General features: G+C 38.8%; 1 protein-coding gene across 11 annotated transcripts in view; it reads left to right on the top strand.

Annotated features, from left to right (window-relative positions):
* The window catches only part of LOC144592029 (transducin-like enhancer protein 4), a 119694-nt gene that overhangs the window by 36392 nt on the left and 62551 nt on the right, over positions 1-20751 (top strand). For 5 of the 11 annotated variants that reach the window (XM_078396215.1, XM_078396214.1, XM_078396211.1 and 2 more), the window contains 2 exons: positions 7611-7673; positions 9140-9214. In XM_078396215.1, coding sequence (XP_078252341.1) covers positions 7611-7673; positions 9140-9214 — 138 coding nt within the window. Of the gene's footprint in view, positions 1-7610; positions 7674-9139; positions 9245-20751 lie in introns of all 11 variants that reach the window. The other 6 variants (XM_078396219.1, XM_078396218.1, XM_078396217.1 and 3 more) reach the window with 2 other exon arrangements.

Genomic DNA, 20751 nt, shown 5'->3' with positions numbered 1-20751 from the left:
GTCTGCTATCACTGCTCCTCCAGCGATGAATCATCTGATGGCTTAGTGTGGAGAGGTTTCTTGGGAGGGGTGGTGGCAAACAGACTGGGATGCTCCACATCGCGACGTTGACCCTGGTAAACATGTGGCTGCTTCAGATGTCGGCAGTCAGTTCAAGTCCAGGTCCTTTGGTCGCGTTCATTGTCTCATTTGGATGTGATGAAGTGACTGCATCCCTGAATGCACAAATCCCCATCAGCCTTGAGTAATTTGCTATGGTAATAAACCCCATTGGGAATGTTGACTGGGGATAGGATTTGTACCGGGTTCCCAGCACAGCAACACTGTCAAGAATGCCTGTGCAATGCTATAATAATTCCTTTTCAGTATTGATCTTACTTGCAGTTTCATTCCTGAAATGGCATCAATTTAGGTAAATTTTAAATACTTTGTTTAAATAGAAAACTGTGTTCGTGGAACAAATTGCACAACAATTATCAACCTACTTCAGCATTTTGAAGAGAGTGCATTATGTTGTGCATTTAAAGGATCATTTTTTTTTCTATTCATGTTAGTTCAAGCAAGTAAAGGTTCTTTAATTAAAGCAAGTAAAACCTTTGAGCAAAATGGGTAGATAGATGTAAAACGTCACCATGAGGACAGCTTTGATCTCTACATTTTTTCTCTCGTTTATCATATTGTTTACAGTGTACTATGTTTACATATTCTGTTGTGCTGCAGCAAGTAAGAATTTCATTGTTCTATCTGGAACATATGATAATAAAACACTCTTGACTCTTGACTACTAAGGATAGCAGGTAATGAACGGACGATTTAAAGTGGCAATAGAGCTAAGAGACATCGAGGGAGAAAGGATTCAGGAACAACTAGCTTACTGGATACAGAGTTAGCTTCATGGAAGGAAACAGAGGGTGATGGTGGAAAGTTGTTTTTCAGACTGGAGGCTCATAACTAGTGGTGTGCCCTAGGGTGGTGCTGGGCCCTTTGTTGTTTGCCCTCTATAACAACGATTTGAATGAAAATATACGAGGCGTGGTTAGTAATTTTGCAAGGTTGTATCATAAGGCGGTGAATAAAGCAGCAAAGTGTAAGTGGGCCACGGTATGGAAAATGGAGATTTATTCAGATAAGTGCAGGGTGTTGCATTTTCTCAAAACTAACCAGGGTAGGTATTTCACAGTGAACTGTAGTACCGGTGGAGTGTTATAGAACAAAGAACCCTTGGCGTATAAGTAAATAATTTCCTAAAAGTGGCGACACAGATTGGCAGAGTGGTAAAGAAGGCATTTTGTATTCATGCCTTCATCATCAAGGACACCAAATACAGAAATTGGGACTTTACTTTGCACTTATACAAGACGTTGGTTAAGCTGCACTATGCATTGTGTTCAGTTTTGGTCACTCTGTTACGTGAAAGATGCCAGTAAGCAGGAAAGAGTGCAGAAAAGATTTAAGAGGATGATGCCAGGACTCAAGGACCTGACATAGGAAGAGGTTGGCAAGGCTAGGGCTTGACTCCTTGGAATGTACTGACTGAGGGATGATCTTACAGACGTGTGTAAAATCATTAGCACAGATAGGGTGAATGCACTTAGCTTTTTTCCAAGGTTTGTGGAAAGAACTAGAATTGAACCTCAGCATTGACTGCTATCTAGCATGGTTAAAAAAAACCACAGCACCAGACACAGCATGAAGAAGAAAAAATGATATTGGATTTTGAAAAAAAATGCACGAGAGTTACCAGGGGACATTAGCTTGGGATCCAAGGACAGAAGTTCAATCTCTGTTAGATACTGCATAATGTAATAACCCGTTTTTTGTTCTCTTTGTCTTAGATTTGGTTCTTTTGAACTATGCATAATTAAATCACATATTTAGATAGTTTGTCTCCATAATATCGCGTTAAGTATAACAGGAGATCAACTAGTTTGTACATCCAACATATTTTTCTTGCACATTGCTGTCAGGTTCAAAACGATCCCACCACCAGTCACATTTTCCCCTCCCCACCCCTTTCTGGTTTCTTAGTGACTCCTCAGTCCACTCACCTCTCCCCATACATTCCTGCCCTTTCCCAGTAACTGTCCCATGCGACTGTGGTAGGTGCAACACCTGTCCCTAATCTCCTCCTTCACCATAATTCAGGGATACAAAACAGCCCCTCCAGGTGAGACAGAGGTTTACCTGCACTTTCTCCAACTACTTGCTCTCGATGTCGCCTCCACTACATCGGTGAGACCAAGTGTAGACTAGTCGAACTCTTGCTCTCTGTCTGCCAAGTCCTGCAGGATCTCTTGATCGTTCGAGACTGTAAATATCTCTTCCTGAACCTATCTGTCTACTCTTGGTCTCCTCCATTGCCAGAGTGAGGGTAACACATAAACTGGAAGAATAGCACCTCATATTCTACTTGGATAGCCTACAACCCAGTACCGTGAATTTTAAATTCTCCATTTTCATGTTACTTTTACTCTTTTCCGTCTCTTCCAGCCAACTCTTGTGCACATCTTTCATTCCACTATTCCTGCCCCATCACACAGGTCCCTACCTCACCATCACCTCCTCTTTCTGCTTATCACCCACCTTTCTCTACCTGAATACTCAATTATTTACCCTTCTACCCACCACCTCTCCCTCTGTCGCCTCATTCCCCATCTTCCTTTCTTATTAGATTCTACAATTTGCACTCTTTTAGCTCCACATCACCTCCAGCCTCGTGTACCATTTCCACCCATCTCTTCCCCCAATTGACCCCTCCACCTAGATCCATCTATCACTTGGCAGCTCTTGCTCTATCACTTTCCTTCACATCTTTCTTTGAGCTATCTTCCTGAATCTCCATCAGTCTGACAAAGGGTGCTGACCCAAAGCAACTTCTGCCTGTTTCCCTTCAGAGATGCTCTTTTGAACCGCTGAGTACCTCCACAGTTTTGTTCTTTGCTTAAGATGCCAGCATCTGCAGTCTCTTTTGTTTCCATTAGAAAATGTAATGTCCGTGAGAGGGAATATGACTGCAGGGAATAGGGCATCAGAAACGTGGGATATGGGTTTCCCCATAACCTCCATGGTTTTGTTTCCCAAGTAGGAAATGACAGTTGAGTTAAGAAGATTATGGGGCATATGTAAGCAATATATAATGGAAAGTATGAAATAGACAGTCTTTATTTTTTGACACACAAGTCCCAAGGGAGAAAAAAAGTAATACATGACGGGAAGGTGATGCAGGATGGGTTGATGAACGTGTGAGAAAGGGTCCTGACCCAAAATGTCATCTGTCCATTCCCCATGTTTGTCAGAAATATATGTAGGGGATGGTATGTGGTGTTGAGATGGTGATCTGGCCTATTATGCAAATATAAAAACGCCAAAATGCAAAAGCTAAGAGGAAACATGGTGAGAGGAAAAGGGCAGTGTTTAGTGTGAGGCACAAAGGGACACAAGGTGGTGGAGCTGCAGAGGAGGACAATGTGATAGTGATGTACTGAGAGGTAGGGAGTTGTTTCAAGGAGACCAATTAATAACTGGAGGATCAGAGGGTGAAACACAAAACCAGAGTTTACCGTTGGAATTTTTCCCATTGATGAATATATTAATACTTGAGACATCAAGTACATGCCAGAGAGAACAAATTACTGTTGCCATACTCTTAATTCACCATTTGTATCAACCCACAAGCTAGTAATATAGAACCAAGAACTAAGTCAATAAAGTCATTGTGTACTTTTCCCTTTCTTCATATTGCAAATTATGTTGCATTGATAATAAACATCGATAGATCAAAGTTAATCTATTAGTTCAGGTTCTGTGCACTCCTTTATAGGAAATATATAAGATCAATAAAAATTGTACAAATTTATTGGAATGATCTCAATATGGAAAGATTAATTAGGAGAAGGTTAATTGAGAACTTTGAGCTGTTTAAGTGGAACAGAGAGATTAAGAAGTATGTAATGGGTTTTCAAGATATGAAGGTTTTGAGATCAAAGAATAATCAGGGCATAAACTTAATGTTGCTCTTAATCAGAAAATAGAAATGGTTTATAGGAATATATTTTCATGCAGCAGGTTGATAGATATCTTAACCACTAATAGGAGAGTTGAACATGATGAAAACATTTAAAAGGAAATTGTTTCATTAATTGCAAAGGTTGGAGAGAATGGCTGGAAAATGGGATAAACATAGCTCCAGATAAGGATTCAATTACGAACCGGTAGTGTTCTTTACAGTAATTTCCAGGATTCAATGAATGCAAAGCTTTAACAATTGAGGTTCTGAAGATGACCTAACAATGAGAGCAAAGATCAAAGGATAACTTATCATTTCAAAATTCTGATATTGATTACAGACAAAATGGCATCAGGGTATATTCCTCTTTCATCACGTGCTGTAAACCTTTGCTAAATAAATTTGTGACATCTCAATCTGAATGTTTAATTTGGTAATTTAAGAAAAGCAGTCAGCTGGGCATTTAAGGAATTTTGTTATATTTGCCTTTAATAATTATCAATTTTCTAAATTGTTTGGAGTTCACCGATTGAAGCACTAATGATTCTGTTGAAAAGGTTTCTTCATCAATCTTAAGGGGGAAGAGTTTCCACTGAGTAAACGCAGCAAAGCAGGTATAAATATGTCCATTACTGCTCCCTTTTTTGTGATTTAGATTTTTCACTCTGCTTATTTGTTACATACTGAATGGCATTGGGAAAAATTTTAAAACTGTTTGTTTTAATTTTTTTAACAAAACAAGTAAATCAAGCTTCAATCTTCCAATAGGTTAAAGGAATAGAAAATTGGTTTGTTACTAAAGTATTTTTAATCAATGGTATTCCACCATTTTAGTTAGCTGAAATGTAGGGGGAAAAAATCTGGAAAAACAATGCACACCAGTCAATTTCTTAGTAAATTTATGTAAAATAGCAAAGGAAAAAAATTGCAATGTACCTTTAATTCTTTAATATTTTTGATGTCTTTGCACCTTAATAAAGCTGCCTTAACTTTTAGTGCCTCCCCAAAGGGATTAAAATAATTGGAGTGTGGAAGTACTCCACATTAATTGATTTACCTGAGTGTTGTGGCGTTTTATTATTTGGAGAGCCTTGGAGTTATAGATTAATGCAAAAAATTACAGAAACCAGTGTTGCTTTGTACATAATTTAGACAATAGACAATAGACAATAGGTGCAGGAGTAGGCCATTCAGCCCTTCGAGCCAGCACCGCCATTCAATGCGATCATGGCTGATCACTATCAATCAGTACCCCGTTCCTGCCTTCTCCCCATACCCCCTCACTCCGCTATCCTTAAGAGCTCTATCCAGCTCTCTCTTGAAAGCATCCAACGAACTGGCCTCCACTGCCTTCTGAGGCAGAGAATTCCACACCTTCACCACCCTCTGACTGAAAAAGTTCTTCCTCATCTCCGTTCTAAATGGCCTACCCCTTATTCTCAAACTGTGGCCCCTTGTTCTGGACTCCCCCAACATTGGGAACATGTTATCTGCCTCTAATGTGTCCAATCCCCTAATTATCTTATATGTTTCAATAAGATCCCCCCTCATCCTTCTAAATTCCAGTGTATACAAGCCCAATCGCTCCAGCCTTTCAACATACGACAGTCCCGCCATTCCGGGAATTAATCTAGTGAACCTACGCTGCACGCCCTCCATAGCAAGAATATCCTTCCTCAAATTTGGAGACCAAAACTGCACACAGTACTCCAGGTGCGGTCTCACCAGGGCCCGGTACAACTGTAGAAGGACCTCTTTGCTCCTATACTCAACTCCTCTTGTTACGAAGGCCAACATTCCATTGGCTTTCTTCACTGCCTGCTGAACCTGCATGCTTCCTTTCATTGACTGATGCACTAGGACACCCAGATCTCGTTGAACTCCCCCTCCTCCTAACTTGACACCATTCAGATAATAATCTGCCTTTCTATTCTTACTTCCAAAGTGAATAACCTCACACTTATCTACATTAAACTGCATCTGCCATGTATCCGCCCACTCACACAACCTGTCCAGGTCACCCTGCAGCCTTATTGCATCTTCCTCACAATTCACACTACCCCCCAACTTAGTATCATCTGCAAATTTGCTAATGGTACTTTTAATCCCTTCGTCTAAGTCATTAATGTATATCGTAAATAGCTGGGGTCCCAGCACCGAACCTTGCGGTACCCCACTGGTCACTGCCTGCCATTCCGAAAGGGACCCATTTATCCCCACTCTTTGCTTTCTGTCTGTTAACCAATTTTCTATCCATGTCAGTACCCTACCCCCAATACCATGTGCCCTAATTTTGCCCACTAATCTCCTATGTGGGACCTTGTCGAAGGCTTTCTGAAAGTCGAGGTACACCACATCACTGAAACATTGATATTTTGCTGTGTTTGTGCTGAATAAAACATTGCAAACTAGTGGAAACAGCAGACCCCAATGTTTCTAATGACACCATGAGGCAGAAAACAGGATTTATGATCTTGTGAATTTTATTTCTTGTATGTGGCAGTGTTTCTCTTGTATTAAGTAGGCCATTTCAGTCCACTCCATTCCAACCGTCATGTGATGATACCATTGTTGGGATTCTAAATACCTTGGTGGCTTTCAACAAATGCAGATTAAAATGAAGACAGAGGCTGCAGATGCTGGAATTATGAGAGGAAAAAATAAACTATTGGGGGAATTCAGCAGGATAGACAGTCTTGTCTATTTCCCTCCAAAGATGCTGTCTGACCCACTGATTTCCTCTGGCAGATTTTATTCTGTGCAGATTAAAATCTTTGTCTACATTGCAAAGTAAGATCTGCACATAATTTCGACTGCTCACCTTCACTGCTGAAAGTACATAGATCTGTCTGTCCCAATATTTCATCTGCTAACTATATAATTACATTTAAAAGTTAATTGTCAAAGCTACGTTCAACATTTTCAGATTTTTGCTGATGTAATATTCTTATTTATATTTCAATACATATGTATAATTATTTAATTGTTAATGCATTAAGATTTTATGTTGGAGACAAAAGACTTCAGATGCTGGAACTCTTCAGCACAAATACTAAATGCTGGAGGAACTCAACAAGGCAGCATTTGGGGAGGAAATGGACAGAAGACATTTCGGATTAGGTCCCTTCTCCAGAAATAGGAAAAGTTCCGACTTAAAACATTGCCTTCCGTTTCCCCCCACACTGCTGCCTGGCAAACTGATTTCATGCAGCACTCTATTTTTGATTAAGATTTTATCCTGGTCATTTATACAAGTATTGATTCTTTCTGAAATTAGACATTAAACGAAATATTTTTGCTGATTTGACTGTTTATTAGTGTTTACTTCATATTAATTCCACAATTAGAAAAGTCTGCAATCCATTCTATTTTCAGTTGTAATGGGGATTAAAACAGAACATGCTGGAGGAACTTAGCGGGTCAAGCAGCATCTGGGGAGGAAATGCATAGGTGGTGTTTTGGGTCAGAGCATCGCCTATCCATTCTCTCCACAGATACTGCTTGACTTGCTGAGTTACTCCAGCACTTTTTGTTTTCCCCATTATATTTATTTCAACTGTATTGCACTATTGACCGAAGATCTACTTATTCTTTTGTCTTTCAGGCTGAAATTGTCAAGAGACTTAATGCCATTTGTGCCCAGGTCATTCCTTTCCTGTCTCAGGAGGTAAGTTCTAGCTTATTTTCCTATTTTATTTTGACGCTGATCGTGTGGATAGCACTTGGCTTAGTCCAGGGAAGTATTTTGATTTTTGAGCCAATTTCCTTGTTTAACTCAGACCCACAGAAGAGTACCCAAAGAGTAGACCTCAAAATGAACTACTCTTAATAATAAAAATGCACTGGTAACAATTACAATGGGAACTTAACACTCTTGTGGAACTGTTTCTAAGACAACTTTGGTATGAAACTAAATTTATTTTAGGTTATCTGTAATTTTCAGTATTGAATCCTTATGAATAATCCATGTAGACTATTCGAGTTTATATATAATTGTGGTAATTTATAGTAATATAATGCATGTATGTTTCTTCACTATGCCTTTTCTGAAAATGGTAACTTGTCATGGAATGGGAGCTTAAAACTTGCCTAATTGGTTTAAGTTCATATATAAACCGGAACGGTGGTGTACAGTGGACAAATTGCATAATATTATTGTTGACCCCAGTCTTCATTTAATGGCTAATTCATCAAAAAGCAACAAGCAGTTAGGTTGAATGAGTTTGCTATACAAGTGAGGAAAGTGTTGATCAAGTGGCTATTTGATTCCAAAAAAAAAAGAAATGCCTTTTTGATTTATTATGTAGTTGAATGATGAACTTAAAGATATAATGTTATCATGGCGTGTACTTTTCACTCTGAGTTTCTTTTACCTCATAGTTAGATTTGCTCACTGTATCTTGCTGCTTAAAGAGCATACTAAGGATGAGGGTACTTGGACGCATTTATGCTTCAGCAGATTATTCTAAGTGCCACTGAGCAAGTGATTTAAGTTGAAAGTCTGTATTGCATGTGGCACACTTACTTGACTTCATTTAATTATATAGACTAGTAAATGTCTGTGGTTAGGATGGTACATGGGATCTTTCTGTAAGTCTTTGTGAATTTACAGAAAGTACATTACTGAGAAGGTACAATATATGATCTGTCTATTAGATACTGCAACAAACAAAGGCAATTTATTCAACAATCTGGTTGTGAAATACATTAAGACTTGAGGCATTTTTCGTGATGTTTCACAAATTTACTTGTACTGTGGTTTTCATAACATAATATTGTGTTGCTTGTTGTGAGTCACTATTGTGCGTCTTGGTTATTTGCAGATTAAGTTCAGCTTTTTCTTAATAGATTTTTTTTTAACCCAAGAAAATGGACATATTGCAGATTTTGTTGATTTACAGCTAATTTGTATTTTTTCCTTTCAGTTATGGTTTGTCTTTTAAATTTGAATTGACAGGATTAGTTTATCATAGTAACCGCTTAAAAGAGATTGGATTGAGCAGTTAAATATGCTCTGTGAATATTACATATGGCATTGACCAGCTAGTTTTTCACTCTTATGTTTAGGGAGGATGTAATTCGACAGAATGCAAATGAAACTGACATTACTTGCTTTCTGAAATTCACTTTCAGCACCAACAGCAAGTGGTGCAGGCAGTGGAACGGGCCAAGCAAGTGACCATGGCTGAGCTAAACGCCATCATCGGGGTACGTGGTCTTCAAAGTCTGCCCCTTACAGTGTGTATACCCATTTTATTACTCTCCTCACCACTGCTGGAGCCAGTTTAACATTTAAAATGAGGGAGATCGGGTGTAAAGGGATCCATTATTTTTTAATTCCAGTTTTAATTAAAAAATACAGGCATGAATTATTGCTCAATTCAATCTAGCTATTGCAGTTGAATGCGGATTGATGAAATCAAGTCCCAGTACACATTAAGGAGAGAAAAATCTATAAAAGTGAATGATTAGGGGTGCACCTATTTAAAAAAAAATGTCATTCACATGAACATCTAACATAACGTTTATCTGTGGCTAATACTGTGTTCTTCAGGAGCATTTTGATATTCTTTGGCAGTGCAATTAAAAGCCTCCAAACGGTTTTGTTTCCCCTGAAAAAGTGGAATAATTGTTCAGATTATTATATTCCTGTCACTATCTCTGTACTTGGCATGCTAAGAAGAGACTTTGCGTTCTGGAGTTCTTATCCAAAAGGTAGCCTTTCCTGGCATAATATATGCAAGTCTGGTGGGATTTGAGTCTTTATGATTTATACACATATCATGTGTATTTATTCTTGGATTAGATTTTTTTAGTCACGAAAAACATTAACTGTATAAAACAAAATTTGAATTAATGTGATAAAGGCAAATTTTTTCACTTTGCTCCAGATGGCATAAATAGACTTGTTCCCTTTGGCAAAGCGTGCAGCTTACCATTCATTATTATTTGCTTTGTTGAAGATATCTCATTTGCATCTCTATCATTGCTATAAATGTTCGTGAATGATCAGTTGAAACATTACAGTAAATTTTAGTGCTAGTTCTCATTATATCAGCCTTGCATATCTTATGGTGATATTATAAAGTTTTGATCTCTCCAGGAGCCTAAGATTTGAGGGTAATTGCAATTTCTGGAGGTGATTAATATGAATATATGAATGTGCTAAAATTTGCGGCATCTGTTAAAAGGGTTCCTAGAGTCACTAATTGGGGGAAAAAAATCTTGTTCCATAAAATAATTGCAAGAAATGGTTATCATCCAGCACAGAGAATGTTTGATGAACTCTTAAAATCTGAGTATTATTTTAGAAATCAGAAATATTAACTCGGATTTTGATTGCATATTTTTAAGCACTTTTCACCATTGGGGATCTTATGTCAGCATCTTTGAGCTAAATGGCTGCCTCCAGCTATTTCTACATCTTATGGTCAATTATATCAGGGTCCGGCCTGCAATCCTCACGATTTTCCAAGAGCTGCGTGATATTAGTGAGGGAGCAACGTTAGCTTTGGTCTGATGAAACCACCAAGCAACCATTTTTGCCATTTCATTAAGAATTCAATTATTTTCCCATCTGCAAGATCAGGAGAGGCCAATGGAAAAAAGTTAAAAAAATTTGTCTATGGTGGTTGTAGAATAAATTCTTAGTAAATTGCTTCAAAATAGGATTAAGATTTTTATCCATTGGCTACTTTCTTAAGCTGTAATCATTTAAAAAAACATAATTTTAAAGGGTAGACACAAAATGCTGGAGTAACTCAGCGTGTCAGGCAGCATCTCTGGAGAGAAGGAATGGGTAATGTTTCGGGTTGAGACCCCTCTACAGACTGATCTGAATTTTAATGGAGTTATCTTTGATTCTAAAGGATAAATTCTTGCTCTCCAGTAATGCTAACTAATATGGCTTTAACTGCAACACAACTGTTCTGTAAATACCTATGTCCATAAGTTTAATAGTGGACATTCAGTCATTCCAGAGTGCTATACACTCTGGTAAATTTAAAAGAGAGAAGCAACTTTATCACAGCAGAATCTCCTTCATTTGTAACTGTGCAGCTGGTTCTGGCAATTACAATTTTATAATTTCTTATTTTGGTTGACTTGCATGTACCATCTTTTTAGGGTTTTTTGTGCATGTTTTATTGTTTTGTTCATTGTGTCAAAATACTTTGAAATGTTAATTATTCCATTTGCTTTGATTAAAATTCAAATTGCTAAGTGAAGATGTAGATAATGGTTCACTGAATAATCAATCTGAAGTGTAGATAGTGCTTCATTTTGCTCCTCTTTTTTATAAAAGAGGAAATTGAAACCCACTGATTGCTGCTGATAGTAGCATTAGACATGGCTTGATTGTTAGTTGTTTTTTAATGGGCTACTTTAAGCACTGTTTGGAGTTTGGGTGACCACATGGAAGATATTGGCAGTTAATTAGATGAAATGGAATGGAAGAGTGACCTTCATTTCCTGCTAATGACCTTTCACAAAGTAGGACAAATCTAAACCAGTCCTGAAGAATTGTGAATTATGTTTGTTCTGTGCCTTTCATGCTTCATTTGTTCGTATGGTAGATGAATATACTGTGCAGTTACATTTTATGATCACTCAGGAATGGGGTATTTTGCATGTCAAACACCACATATCGACATTGTGGACTTGTGTAGGCAAGTCTAATAGCTGCAGATTAATAATGAGAATTTGTATTTCAGCAGTTTATGATACCATGGCAACCTTTTCAAATGAAGAAAACATTAGCCAGAGCTAAAATCTAACCACTGGGAATACAATGCTTGTTCCCAGACACAAGACCGTGATTATGAAAACTCACATGCTGACCTAAGGCAGTATCCCATGATGCAGATCACATGCTCCTGTTATTGTGCCATTGAATTTATCAACTGGCAGAACGACATCCAATGACAACTATGAAGACCAAGAGTGGCTGTGTGCAAAAATTGTGGAATGGAATAATTTGCTGATCTCATAGTGTCTAATATCATTCAGGAAAAGCAACATGGCAATTTGAAAATCTCAGTATTTTAGGAAAGCACAATGCTTGGATTAAATTTGTACTATGTAGGACATTTACGAGAAACTGCATTATTCTGTCAATTCCTTCAGCAGCCAGAAACTTGGCTGATGGGGTTGAGCCAATTTAGGGATGAAACCTTTCTGCAAATTTCCCAATTCTGTAGACACAGTGCTGTTGATCCCTGTCATAAACTCTGGAAAAAATGAGTATCACACAACTGGGTTAATGTTGAAAGTCTTATCAAAAGTGAATACCAAAGAATGCTGACTGCTTGGAGCTAGATATAATAAAGGATATTAAAGTATGGAATAGGCTGGTTTAGTTTAGTATATTATTGTCACATGTACTGAGATACAGTGAAAAGCTTTTGTTTCTGTGCTATCCAGCCAAGAAATTATAATAGCATCACAAATGTCCTTTGAGAAGTAATGCCTACAAGCCTCTGGCTTTCAGAACTAAGCCCTAGTGAATTGACCGTGTGTCAGGTTTGATTTACACTGGGTAAGAATAGATTTAGGTCCCCACACTTGTGAAGAGTTTAAATTGGCTGAGGTCAATTTGGACTTTATTCTTGTATGTGAGCAGAACTCCAGCTTATCACCTTAGACTATTTAAACTATCAAACTTGCACCATATTTATTTCAGGTATTCAATGATGAAATCGCTGTCGAGAGAGATGATTAATATTTTCATAAGTTTTGCACCAATGAATTATTGTTTCAAAAATGATCTGAAATAATTGTTCATATCATGACCGTTAGAACTCTTGTGCTGAGCACCCATTGTGGTGATTTGCTTCCAATTTGATGTGCGCATTTTTGATGCGACTCGCACTGAGTTCCATTTTGAGATGGAACCAGCATGCGTAACACTTGCATGCTGGAAGTCTGCACTGTATGTAGCCAATCGAGGAAAACTCATTTGATGCCATTGCTGACTTTTAGACCTCAACTTTAGGGGTTGTTTCATGTTCAACTTGCGTGGAGTTACCTTGATTGGTAGGGGAAATGGCAATTCAATCACCTCTCCTGTAGCCCTGTTCAACCTTCCTGCCTCCAGGAGTATTCAAATAAATTGCGTGTGTTGTGGCAGATTGATGTGGCAGATGATTCTGCTTTAGCAATGATATTCTGTTCAAAATGTGCCATATGATGCAGCCAGAATTGTTACTGCAGATAACAGTAATCTGTTTTCTGTTGTCATTGTCATTTTTAATTTATTGTTTTATTGTCATTATCACCATTAAAATTTATGGTTCTGGATTATTTTTGGACTCATCAGGAGATGTCAGACATGGTTTATACCATGCAAGTACTGTGAGAGGTAGCAAATGTTGTTTCAGCAGAGCAGATTTCATATTCATTTGGTGGGCTGCTTAGGAATGTGACCATGCCGGAGTTGTGAACTCTACCATGGTGCACTGTGCCCTTAATTAAACTTGTATGTGGTTGTCACTGTTATATTTTTAAGATGTACCAAGACTGGAAAAGTCTCCATTCACCAAAGTGGCACAATTCAAAAGGAAGAATAAGGAGAATACGAATGGAGAGATTGGGTGGTGGGGAGGTAAATGGAGAAAGATGCCACAACCACCTCTTCAAAATGTACTGAAGAGATTTACTGCAGTGATTTCAGGGAAGAGGGACTGTACGGTATGAGTAACCTACCCCCAGAAGCTGGGATTGTATTAATTGAAAGACAGGAAATTTGCCAGGAGATCTTAGAGAAATATTTAAAGTCAGAAAGGGCCTGGAGAGAGTAGAAACTATTCCCTTTGGGAAATGGTCAAGAACCAAGAGATCTAGAATGAAGGCGATTGGCAATATAACCAAAAGTACTAAGGAAAGATCTTTTTTGCATGTAGGGAGTTATTAGAATCCATAATGCACTGCCTGGAGGGTTACTCAAGGCAGATTCGATCACAGTGCTCAACAGGAACGAGGATAATTACTTAATGTTTAAACCAGCATCTGCAGTTCCTTCCCACACATGATGGATAGTCCTATGTGCTTTCCATATTTGAGCCATATTTAAGCCATTGGGCCTATAGTGAGGCCCACCGGAAATTGGAGGAAGAGCACCTCATATTTCGCTTGGGCAGCTTGCAGCCCAGCTGTATGAACATTGACTTCTCCAACTTTAGATAGTCCCTCTCTTCCCCTCCCCCTTCCCAGATCTCCCACTGTCTTCCTGTCTCCACCTATATCCTTCCTTTGTCCCGCCCCCCTGACATCAGTCTGAAGAAGGGTCTCGACCCGAAATATCACCCATTCCTTCTCTCTTGAGATGCTGCCTGACCCGCTGAGTTACTCCAGCATTTTGTGAAATAAATACCTTTGATTTGTACCAGCATCTGCAGTTATTTTCTTACACTTCCATATTTGAGTGGTCACTCCTCCCTCCCATTGCCCTGTTGAGGTGTAATTTATACTCCCTGATCCTCTGGAGATAGTGTGTTTCTCTTCCTCATCCCCTCCACAACTAAAGCCTCAGTTGCATTGGAAAAACAGAAAGCTTTCTCTTGAACATGTTCTGTCATCTCTTCTCCATCAGCAGTGACATTTGGAATGACTTCATCATCTGCTGTAGTCACAATGCACCTTATGACTTTGAAGCAGAAATTTCTGCCTTTAATAAGCGAGTTCGGTATCTTGACTGAGCTGGGGCTAAACATTCTCGCCGGCTGATCTGCTGCGTGTATACAGACCTGCGTTTCATCCATATTTTCCAGTTTTGCTTCGTAGAGGTAAGAAAATACTGCTATAAAAAATATTAATTAGGTGTATTTATGGTTAATTTGTACACTGGTAGACACAAAATGCTGGAGTAACTTACCGGGACAGGCAGCATCTCTGGAGAGAAGGAATATCTGTATACACGCAGCAGATCAGTCGGCGAGAATGTTTAGCCCCTGTAACCTATGACCGGCGCATGCTCAGTCGAGATACCGAACTTGCTTATTGTTAGCCGCTCATGAAAATTGGCCCTGATGGAGAGGTGTTAAGGCAATCAACAGCTTTAATGCATTTCTGTGGCTGCTGATGTAATTGTAAGTTGAGATAAAAGGTTTTGATTATAAACATTACATTGCAATTAGATATCTCTCAGTTTCTTTGTAATTTATTTACACTAATAAAAAGTATAAAATGTAAACCGATACCTATATCTATATCTTGATAAAGCAGGTCAAGGTTTTAAAATCATGTGACCAATAGATTGATACAATTGCACTTCCAAAGTGCCTCCTTACCTTTGAAATGTACCTGTTGAAATGTTACAGGCACACAGCAGGTTATTCACACATAACAGTCTCCTATAAACAGCAATGAAACTGCGAGCAGAAAATCTAGGTTTTTTTGCATGCTATTAGTCATACAATAACTTCAATATTTTTTTTTTGATACAATACTAAAACTTCAACTACTTGCAGATGGAAGAATTTCTTTAAAATCAATTTTTCGAAGAATTATTGCCTAAAACAGTAACCTTTTTAGAGTAATAACTGTGAACCAGATTGCATTGAGATTGGGAGTGTCCAATTTGACATCTTGAACTGCATTAGTAAAAGCAAAGGAAGGACGATTAACATGGTAATGCTTTGATGGTGCTGAAGGAGCAGTTCAGTTGGACCATGTCTATCCTGCAAGTTAAGTAAGATACAGAATTAAACCCCAATGGCTTTGAACCTCCCTTTCTATTGATTCGAGGTAGAGTGCAGTGAAGAGATTTAATTTTGTAAACATCATTGGGTGTAATGAGCTGTCAGCCTCTCGAGAATCCACAAGATCTTTTGCATTGTGAATATTATAAAGCAAATTAATTAAGACGAATTGTACTTTTCAAAATGTATTACAGTAAACCCTTGTTTTAACAGACCCCTTTATAACTGATTTTGGTGAAAGCATACAGAGTTGCCAACACCATCCCTACGGTCCGTTATAATGAGGGTTTACTGTATTTCACATTATATGTTGGCAGTTCTGTTGAGGCTATGCTTTAATCTTGAGTGCCCATATAAAGATTTTAATATGGAATTCATTTTATATTACATTAATTAATCATATTCATTTGATTTATTTGCCTTAAAACTTATTTTGTGCTGGTTTATTATTTGGGCACTTCACAGGCTTGTTTGCTTAAATATATTTTTTTAAATGATGAGATTTTACATATAAGGGAAGAATATCTGATGAAGGAAAACATTATGAGAGAACGCCCTACCTGAGCATTGGGATGAAATACACAAGTCATATATCAAAGCCCACCCTAATTCTGTTTTCGCAGTTTACTGGCAAGAATTTGAGTCTCAAATTAAATATTCTCCCAACCTTGGTCTTTGAGTTCAATTGTAATACTCTTCTCCATCCAGTGTTGAGTTAGGCTCTCCTGGGATGTGTTACTTAATTCCAAATGATTTGATGCTATCAACAGACAAGGTTTTAGGGAGGTTTGAGTTTCTAACTAGAGTTTAAATGTATTATTCTTCCAATGCATAATTTCAATAAGATTCTGCGAGAAATCATCAACCGTAATATCTTGTTTCAAGATTTCAATATCCGGCACAGCAATAGTAACTACTTTTGTGATCAGAGCTGTATTTTCCTGAGCCTGCAATAGATGAACTCTGCTGCTCAAGGTGATTGCCTTGACCTGTTGGCCTCCAGAGACACAAACTCGTCAGGTTTGGGTTTGAAATCCGATCAATGTTCATTTCACTCAGCTGCTGCTGGATGACTTGGTCATATGTTGAAGCACTTATCTTGGATATCAGCAGTAGCATGATAAATGATTAGAACTTAGAAATGTCGCTCTTGCTCCATTACTTTGTTTTGCATTGGATAATATAACTACCCTTTCAAAATGAAAATGCAGGACATGTGCCATCTTTTGAAAGTTGGGACTGTAATCTGGTCAATTTTTGCAGGTGTTTCCTGTTATGGCCCACCCACGTGAAGACTTGAAAGGTGGGGATGCCCTTTTTGTTCCAGAGACTGAGAATGCTGGATATAACATTTCGATTAAGTTTTTTTTCTCCATATTTCCAAAGATGATTGTGAATTGCTAGATAATCAGATTGCATGGATGGCATGAATGTGTCCCACTTGCTTTTCCTATGCGGTGACTGTGGCAACTGTGACTTCCGAGAGAGTTTATTCTTTACCCACCCACAAAATAGAGTTGAGATGTGCAAGGGCCATGCTGTGATTGAGGGATCTGACTCTGGACTGCATGTTTGTAATAGAGGTTTTTCTATGGTTTTTCTACGTGTAGGCAGCTCTTCATTGACCACAAGTGCTGTGCCAAATGTTACTCGAGCTTTATTTGATGTGGAATGGAAACTGGATCCTCAACTCAAGCCTGTATGGTCACCCAAGGATCATAGAAACATAGAAAATAGGTGCAGGAGTAGGCCATTTGGCCCTTCGAGCCTGCACCGCCATTCAATATGATCATGGCTGATCATCCAACTCAGTATCAGTAATTACCTTTCTTTGCATAAACATTAGGTTTGTGACATTCCATCAAAAATAGGGTAAAACAAAATCTTGTGTCATGACATAATCCATAATTATCATATCATATCATATCATATATATACAGCCGGAAACAGGCCTTTTCGGCCCTCCAAGTCCGTGCCGCCCAGCGATCCCCGCACATTAACACTATCCTACACCCACTAGGGACAATTTTTACATTTACCCAGCCAATTAACCTACATACCTGTACGTCTTTGGAGTGTGGGAGAAAACCGAAGATCTCGGAGAAAACCCACGCAGGTCACGGGGAGAACGTACAAACTCCTTACAGTGCAGCACCGTAGTCAGGATTGAACCTGAGTCTCCGGCGCTGCATTCGCTGTAAAGCAGCAACTCTACCGCTGCGCTACCGTGCCGCCATGATTAGCATCAATACTTATTAGCATAATATTTTTAATATTTAAGCTTAATTCAGCTTATTTATAATACAGCAAAACACACTCTGCACTTTTCTACTTTTACTGAATCATAGCTCTTGGATTCTTTAGCATTCTTTAGCCAAGCAACAAAACCAGTGGCAGGGTCCTTTATTTGGAGATGGTAAGCTAGGTAACTTTAAAAAACCCCAGATACTAACCAAATGGATTTACCTAGATCATACCTGGTGCTCAATTGAATAGGACTTTGCTAATGTTGAATATAGATTGGTCACAGGAAGAGCTAAAGGCATTCACACCTTAATATGCATTATTTGTTCTCATCCCCAAGCATTTCTTTTTGCTTGTCTGTCTACCATTTTTTCAAAGTTCTTGAAAGAATCGTAGCTTCCCAAATTTCCACCATCTTATATTGTTAAACCTTGTTTGAATAATTCAACTAATTTATCCATGCGATAGTGTTGAAACCACATCAGCAAATGTCTTGTCATTCCATGTCATTGTTTCTCAGAGTTGTAGAGTTGTTCAGCGCAGAAACAACCCATACTGCCAAACTCGCCCATGACGAACAAGATGACCCATGTAAGCTAGCCCCATTTTCCTCTGTTTGGCCCATTTCCTATCTAAGTACCTTTCCAACCGTCTTTTAAATGGTGTTATTGTGTCTGCATTGACTAATTCCTCCAGCAACTTGTTCCATATTGTCACCACTCCCTGTGTGGAAAAAGCTTTCCCTCTGGTTCCTATTAAATCTTTTGCCCTTCTCACCTTAAACCCAAAGGATTTTAAATAAACTTTTATTTCCCTACTTAGAGTGAATGCACAGTGTCATTTTTTTACCCAATCTATTACACGTATGATTTTACAGAGCTCTATAAGATCAACCCTCAACCTCCTGCACTCCAAGATATAAAATCCTTGCCTGTGCAGCCTCTCCCTTTTGACCTTGAATCCTGGAAAAAACTTTGTTAGTTTTGCACTCTTGCACGCTTCAACTTAATAGTATCTTCACTAGAGCAGGGTGACCAAATCTGAACATAAGTCCAACCTTATCAACATCTTGTCCAGCCATAGCATATTTTCTCAATTTCTTATAATCAAATCCTTCACTGATGAAGGCCAAAAGCTTTCTTTGCCACCTTTTCCACCTGTGATGCCACTTTCAGGGGCTATGTATTTGTACTCCCGGATCCCTCTGCTCTGCAACACTCTTCAGGGCTCTACTGTTCACTGTGACTTTTCTGCCCTGGTTTGACTTCCCACCTCACACTTATCTGAATGAAATTCTATTAGCCAATGCTTGTGCCCACTTACCGATCTGATTAAGATCACATTGCAGTTCTTGATAACCGTCTTCATGGTCTGCAATACCACCTATTGTGGTGCCCTCTGTGAACGTACTAATCATGCCTTGTACATTCTCATCCAAAACCTTGCAATAGTTGACAAGCAATAATAGAAACAGTAAAATAGGAGCAGGAGTAGGCCATTCGGCCCTTCAAGCCAGCATCTAAAATCAGTATCCAAAGGAATCTTAGGGCATTGATTCCTTTAGTCCTAAGAGCTAAATCTAAGTCTCTCTTGAAAACATCCAGTGAACTAGCCTCCATTGGCTTCTGTGGCAGGGAATTCCACAGATTCACATCTCTCTGGGTAAATGTTTTTTTCATCCCAGTCCTAAATGACCTACCCCTTATTCTTAAACTGTGACTCCTGGTTCTGGACTCTCCCAACATCGGGAACATTTTTCCTGCCTGTCCAATCCCTTAAGAATTTTATATGTTTCTATAAGATCCCCTCTCATCCTTCTAAATTCCAGTGAATACAAGTGCAATTGACCCGTCCTTTCATCATATGTCAGTCCCGTCATCCCGGGAATTAACCTGGTGAACCTACGCTGCACTCCCTCAATAGCAATAATGTCCTTCCTCAAATTAGGAGACCAAAATTGCACACAATACTCCAGGTGCGGTCTCACCAGGACCCTGTACAACTGCAGTAGGACCTCGTTGCTTCTAAACTCAAATCATCTCACAATGAAGGTCAACATGCCATTAGCTTTCTTCACTGCCTGCTGTACCTGCATGCTTACTTTCAGCGACTGATGTACAAGCACACCCAGGTCTTGTTGCACCTCCCCTTTTCCTAATCTGACACCATTCAGATAATTATCTGCCTTCCTGTTCTTGCCACCAAAGTGGATAACCTCACATTTATCCACATTATACTGCATCCGCCATGCATCTTCCCACTCACCCAACCTATCCAAGGCACCCTGCAGCCTCATAGCATCCTCATCGCAGCCCACAATGCCACCCAGCTTTGTGTCATCCGCAAACTTGGAGATGTCACATATAATTCCCTTGTCTAAATTGTTAATATAAATTGTAATATATAATATGGGCCCAGCACTGATCCCTGAGGCAGACCATTAGTCTCAGGTCTCCTATCAAGGCGGTGCATTGCAGATTCTAATTATTTCCATTTGGTGAAAATTTAAATCCATTAATTAAATGATTTGAGAGTATCAAAAAAATAGGTTTTAAAATGGTGACTGTGTTCTGAAAGCCCTTCTGATTTACTGATGTTCTGTTGGGAAGTGAATTCAGTCAGATTGGAAAAAAACAACTTCATATAATTACCTTGTCATCTCTTTCAAAAGAATCTTGTTGGAAATTCACCAGTGACCTTAGTCATTGTTAAGATGTGCATTTTGATTTAGTGGTTGTTCGAGGATGCTATTATTATGTTCAATACTTAAGTACTGTGGAAGTGGAAACCTCACATACAAACGAC

The sequence above is a fragment of the Rhinoraja longicauda genome, chromosome 3, assembly GCF_053455715.1.
Source record: "Rhinoraja longicauda isolate Sanriku21f chromosome 3, sRhiLon1.1, whole genome shotgun sequence".
Lineage (NCBI taxonomy): Eukaryota > Metazoa > Chordata > Chondrichthyes > Rajiformes > Arhynchobatidae > Rhinoraja > Rhinoraja longicauda.
Note: the sequence above shows the minus strand (reverse complement) of the source record. Positions and strands in the feature narration are given on the sequence as shown.